The sequence below is a fragment of the Phaethon lepturus genome, unplaced genomic scaffold (genome assembly GCF_000687285.1).
Source record: "Phaethon lepturus isolate BGI_N335 unplaced genomic scaffold, ASM68728v1 scaffold34126, whole genome shotgun sequence".
In the NCBI taxonomy this organism is placed as follows: Eukaryota; Metazoa; Chordata; class Aves; order Phaethontiformes; family Phaethontidae; genus Phaethon; species Phaethon lepturus.
The window spans coordinates 21,399-27,669 of NW_010546141.1; the positions used below are offsets into that span (position 1 = coordinate 21,399).

General features: G+C 34.2%; 1 protein-coding gene across 1 annotated transcript in view; it reads right to left on the reverse strand.

Annotated features, from left to right (window-relative positions):
* The window catches only part of LOC104622427 (tyrosine-protein kinase Fer-like), a gene marked incomplete at both ends in the record, with an annotated part of 22,058 nt that extends 16,952 nt beyond the window's left edge, over window positions 1-5,106 (reverse strand). Inside the window, one exon of the mRNA XM_010289203.1 lies at window positions 4,984-5,106. Coding sequence (XP_010287505.1) covers window positions 4,984-5,106 — 123 coding nt within the window. The remainder of the gene's footprint in view (window positions 1-4,983) is intronic.
* Between the last annotated feature and the right edge of the window lie 1,165 nt (window positions 5,107-6,271).

Consider the following 6,271-nt stretch of genomic DNA (forward strand, 5'->3'; position numbering starts at 1 on the left):
GCCAGAATCATGGGTACCATGCAGGTAATTCACAGTGGGATCCTCTTTGGAGCTACAAACTTAGCCTAGGTAAAACTGCAATAACTGAATCGCTCGCTGCTATAGCCTGTGTCTTCCTCTCAGCGCAGATTTCTGCTCCTAAAGACCTGTCCTCAGGTCAAACAAATGCAAGATGATCTTCACAAAAGGCAGCACCAATTACTGCAGTTGTTTCCCTTTTCAGCACCTTAATTCTTTCCTGTCACAAGATGAGAATCTCTAATTGAGTGACGGGACTACTTTGTGATAAACTTGAAAGTCTCCTTGCTTCTCTCCAACTTCCCTCAGGAGGCCTAAGGTGGCTTGCCTGAAAGCAAGGGTTATTCAGCAACCTCCTTCAATTCCTCGATGCCAGCCTTGCTGGCCTGAGAAAGATGCACTGCCTCCACCACAAGCACACATGTTGTCTACAACAGTAAACTTCAGCTTGATTTTGCAAAATAAAGCAAAACCGAATGAAACACCTGCAAAATCAACCAACACTAAGAGAAGCCAAAAACCCGGAAAACAACTTTTGGTTAGCTTTGCATGGATAAGAGCATGTTAACTAATTGCTAAAGGAGACATACTAGCTCTGTGATACTACTAAGAAGCTGAAACATGGAGCAGATAGAATGTTTACGCTTTCCATCTTTGAAAGCTGAGCTCAAAGACTTCTAAATACAAACCACAGCTCAAATTGGTTCAGTGACGGAAAAATTAGGGTCATGTCAGATTTTTATGAATGGAATTTCATGAAAAGAATCTCTCTCCTTTTATCTTCTCCCTTACATTTATATTTCTTCACCATTTCCTTCTACGTCTAACTCATTAACACACTCATATCTTGGAAGACAGCATAAGATACACACAGAATTCTCATGTCATTTACAAACTTATTCATCAACATTAGAACCACTACTACAAAATATATCTCCTTTTTTTGTTTAACACTTTCATTCATCTCACTCAACATTTTTTATGGTTCATCATTTTCCCATGTACAGAAAATGTTTGAGGCCATATCACAATCTTCTTTGTCACATAAAAATAGATCCAGAATTTTTACATGAAAGTTACTGGCAACAAATATATAGCCTAACTCATCTGACAAAGCAGCAGTTAATTTTTTTCATGAGCTCAGAATCTGAATTTACGACAGAGTATACAAAGACTAGGACTACAACAGCACTAGTAAAATAGTAGCAGATCTCTAGCATGCAACAGTTGGTGCTGCGGACCTGAAACATACATTTATCAGGAAAAGCATTATTTCAGATTTGATTTCTCCTGGTTTTGAAGACTGAACTCCCTCCCACCAGCAGTTTTGCATCTTCCTATTTTGTTTCAGCTGAAAGGAGTAAAGTTTGAATCCTCAGAGACTGATCAATGATGGAAACACAGCATCCTAAGTGGCACTGGGCAGATTTTTGCTTCAAAAGTGTATTTCTGACCCAAGCAAACACATTAATGCACATACATCCAAATAAAAATGGTATTCCTTATTTCCTTGATGATTCTCTTTTCTAGCAAACTGAATTACATCCACAAATTAATACAGATTTCTTAAATGTAAAAAATATATTTCAGAAATTTAGAAACCTCCACAGCATGAGGTCAAAGATGTTAGAAAGTTAAAATATATTTACTATGGTTAAAATAGCATTTCTACTAATAAAGTTCTTGGGTACGCACTGAGGTTACTTGGGGGCTTCACGTACCAGTCATTCCATCAATAATAAATTGAAGAACATAACGTGCATTTTTTCTAAAAGATTATAAGTAAATATGAGACTTTTCCATTAAAGGAATCACTTGCAGGTATCTTTTTAATGCCCTCAGTTTTTCTAACTTAAATTCTATTATTACAGTATCATTAAAATTCCAAGCAGGCAGATTTGGTCTACATGAAATGGGATGTGGGACAGGCCTTTTGTGGCACAATTAAGAGCATTCCTTTCAAGGGCAACGTCACAGAAGGTGAACGTTAATTTTACTAAAATGGCAAAGGAGGATGAATGATTGGTGGAAGAAAGGACAGCAAAACCAAACTACATAGCATAATTTTTTTCTGTGAAGTTCTCTTATTTAACTTTCACTTTCTAAATAGGTTATTACAGGGACAGCAATTTGCATAAAAAGATTAAAGATTGCACAAAACGTCAAAGACTGCTTTGCAGCTGTAATATGAACAAAGAAAAAAACAGTCTTTGCAGATGTCAAATGACATTTAAGGTAATGAGCCAAGATATTATGCACACAATACTTAAAATAACCCCAACACTAGGTGTCAGAGTACATATGCTATTTCTGAAAATAAGTTAAAATGTCTCCACTTCCCCATATGAAAGCCAGAGCTCCATGCAAAGGAAAGCGAACAACTTTCTTCAGTTCTGAAATAGTTTTTTCGAACAACTAGTTTTTATCAGATGGGAGAACTAAAATCATGATAAAATTGTAGCTCACATTGAAAGTATTACAAACCAAAACAATTTATTTTTTTTTTTAAAACAGCTGCTCTAAACCAATTTAAATAACCTAGCTAACACTCTTTTCAATACTGTCCTACTTGGTTCAAATTGCTGGTCATGAAGCACTAAGTACACTATACATTGGTTTTAGTTTATGCAAAGTGTCAGTAGCTATCAGACACTCAGATCAAATTTCATAAATTCTTGAAAGCCTACATACAAAGCATGTAATATGTATATTTAAAAAAAACTATACAATAAAGGTTCCAGTCACCCCATACCCTATGTAGCATTAACAGTCAGTATTACCATGGACCTCCTTTTTATTACTTCACGTAACCTATCAGAATGAAAGTTAAGAAGTTCATCATCTCTAAAGGAAATATTCTTGAATATTAAGACTGATGCACATCAGTACAAAGTCAGTCATATGACAAAATAAATGGAGCCCGTGTGATTGGATTTTATGGATAGATGCCAATCACTTGCAGCACTTTAGGAAACCTGAGTAGTCAAAGTACTTTGCAACTCAAATAAACTACCAACTGGTCATAACACTAGCATGATCCTAGAGGAAATACTAATATTTCCACTAATTTTAGTTAGACTAACTCAAGTCAACAGGTCCAGAGATAAGTGGGCCCACTTCATTTTCCCCCTGAAAATAAGAAAAACAGAAACCTGACTGTGCACCCAGTCACAGTAGAAAAGCTATAAAGTCTGTCTTAAAAATGGTCCTCCCTTGCTTCATAAGGATGTCATGACACATCTAAATGTAGTGGTTGTGATATGAATTCAAGTCCTGGAAAGACCCACCACATAGTCATACGTGTCTGCATGGTTATCATCAAGGAATTTTAGACTATCCTGTGTGCATTTACACCTCAAAGGACATGAGATCAAGTACGGTAATGGAGAAACTACCAGGCAAGTAATTTGGAACCGTATTTCTTCCATAGTATAGGTACTAGAAAAATTGTTTGACTATACACAGTTACACAGAACTATGCATAAATTAAAACTTAACTTTATAAATAAAAATGATAGCAAAATGAAAAAAAAAAAAAGCAGGAATATGGAAACTCCCTGTTTTCAAAGTAAACAACAGAGAATGAAGAAATGATGTTTTCCAGATGATGTTTTCCACTTTAACCTTAACAGAGGCTAAGAATAAATTTTGCTATCATTTAGTATGTAGTAACATACTGCAGTATAGTTTTAAATTTGCTAAAACAAGGCTGCTCTCATAGTATGTACATGATACAAAGGCACTAAACAATGCCAGGAAACAGAAAGAGCATTAAACTTTTAATACAAATATGGTATTATAAAAGACAAAAATTTGCAAACAGATAAAAAAGATTTTGAGTTTGACAGCCCTTTATTTTTAGCTTAAACAGTTTATATCAAATTACAGTTATTCACATATCAAAAATAATGTCCTATGCTTTCTCATAAGTTCTACAATGAATTTAAGCAATATTTTCATTCAGTAAAGAGTCAACTTGGTAATCAGAGAGACATTAACCTAAAATGTGTATTAACAAAGCACCATTCTTTAAATTTTAAAATTATATATTAGGTAAGCACAGGTAAGTGTAAAAAAATCATGTTAATTTTGAGAAAGGGAATATGCTTTAATTTCTTAGCATTATTAACAAAAAAGAACTAGGGTCTTGGAGTAGGAAACTAACTCTGAAATATAAATTGTGATGGTTCCTAAAATTTTGCAAAACACAGATGTGCTTTACACATGCTTGAAACTAGTCTTTTTTTAAAAAATCAAGAACAAATGGCTTACTCATAGTTAAAATGCAAAGACTTAAGTGGAAAAGAGTTGACTTATGAAGGAAATATCAACTAAATAGTTACTAGCTGCAAAACTACTGGAAGAAGCCAAGGAGACCCTTAAGCTTTCTAAATAGTGATATAGCTTAATATTTCCATCCCTTTTCGTTTCTCTCCTGAAAGACTTTCTGCAAGAGCTTACTGCTTAAAAAGGGATCTTTTATTTCAAATTTGCATTGACGCTGGAATGACAGCATTTTTTTCTGTGTCTGCATAACTTATATCTGAGATATAAAATAGAGACAAAATGGAGTTGTCATAACTCTTCCAAATTTCGTAAGAACTTCACCACTTAATGAACACCACTTTATCAAAAAAAATTCTTCATCACAACTTTATGGGCAATGAACTACTACTTTCAATTACTTACTAGTGAAATCCAAATTGGAAACCCAAAAGGAAAGTAGGATATTTTGTGAGATGCTGAATGCCATTCTTTCAAGATAGAAATCAGGATGGAGTGTTGTTTTAAAGGAATGTGTTACACAGAGCAGAGAAGGTTGAAAAAGCTCAGAAAAAGAGAGCCACAAAACGAGCAAGAATGAAAAATCTTCTGAAAAGTTGCATAGGAACATATTTTAAATAACAATACAACCCCCTCAAATTATTTTTCAGTTAAATAGAGTTCTTGGAATGTATGCATTACCTTAACAACAGGATTCAGCAGAACAACACCTGATTTCTTTGTAATAACTTGCTTTGTTGTATAATGATGTTCTATGAGCTGAGGAATAGTTGGAAAGCCAGTTCCTTCAAAACGATACTGATTCTGTATGGAGGTAAAAGGAAATAATTGTTTCTCTACAAGCAGTATTTCGAACAAGAAACTGCAAAAGCACATCACCAAGCTTCCCTCACTAGTAACAAAACAAATAAATGTTTGCTTTTACAGAATTAGATTTCTTTCCTGGATAGCTTTTTTACTGAATTAAATGGAAGTAAGGAAGGGATGTTAGGAAGATGATAAATTAATAAATGCAAAATTACTACATAACAATTTATTTAAACTCTCAATTTAAAGAAATAGGACAGTTAAACTTAAAACTCTGACAGAGTGAAACAAAAATATTATAAACCAGAAGAAACAACACAACTTCCTAATTACTTAAAGTCCTAAGAATTACAGAAAACAAACTAAAAAATAAATATCTGGCAATAAAATAACTAAGTAACACTATCTTACTCAGATCTTACTGCATTTGCAACATTTGATAAAATTAATTAATAAATCCCTAGTGCAGAGTATAAGATGCATGACTGGTCTTTAATAAGGTGAATATACCAGAAGAGTCTACAGAATCTAAAAACAAGGGCAGGTCATGCATATAATTCATAGAGAAGTTGGGAAAGAAAAATCTGCCCACCCCCAGCTTAATGAATTTATTTCTTTCTATATGCATAATCGAACACTGGAAACAATTAAATCTCTCTAAAGTTTCTTAGAAGCATGTAGCATTTTCTTAGCAAAGACTGCTATGAACTATCATTCTTTCAGGTCTTAAGGGGAAAAAATGTATTTTCATTGCTTATCTTTGAGCATACACTTGTTGGAGAAAAATTAGTAAAGAAGTGTTTATTTCATCCTCCTGAATGTCTTAAATTATACACTCAAGCTGACTGGGAAACAGGATAAAGTCCTGTGCGTATACAAGACTCAGCATCTATAGTTAGAGAACTCTTCCCCCAGGAGAGGAACTGCCGTAAGACAGCCTGACAATAGCAACAATAAAGAAGTACTGCAATTAAAAAACCTCAAAGCACAAATGGTGATTCAAGTTCATTTACACAACTGGGCAATGAAAATCTCTACCACTGGCATGCAGACTGTTTTCTTTCTAGCCGCCAGGGTTACATTTCTTGCACAACGCATTATAAATTTCTCATCCTTACAGGTTAAAGCATTAACTTCCTGAAACACATTATCACTGTTAGTA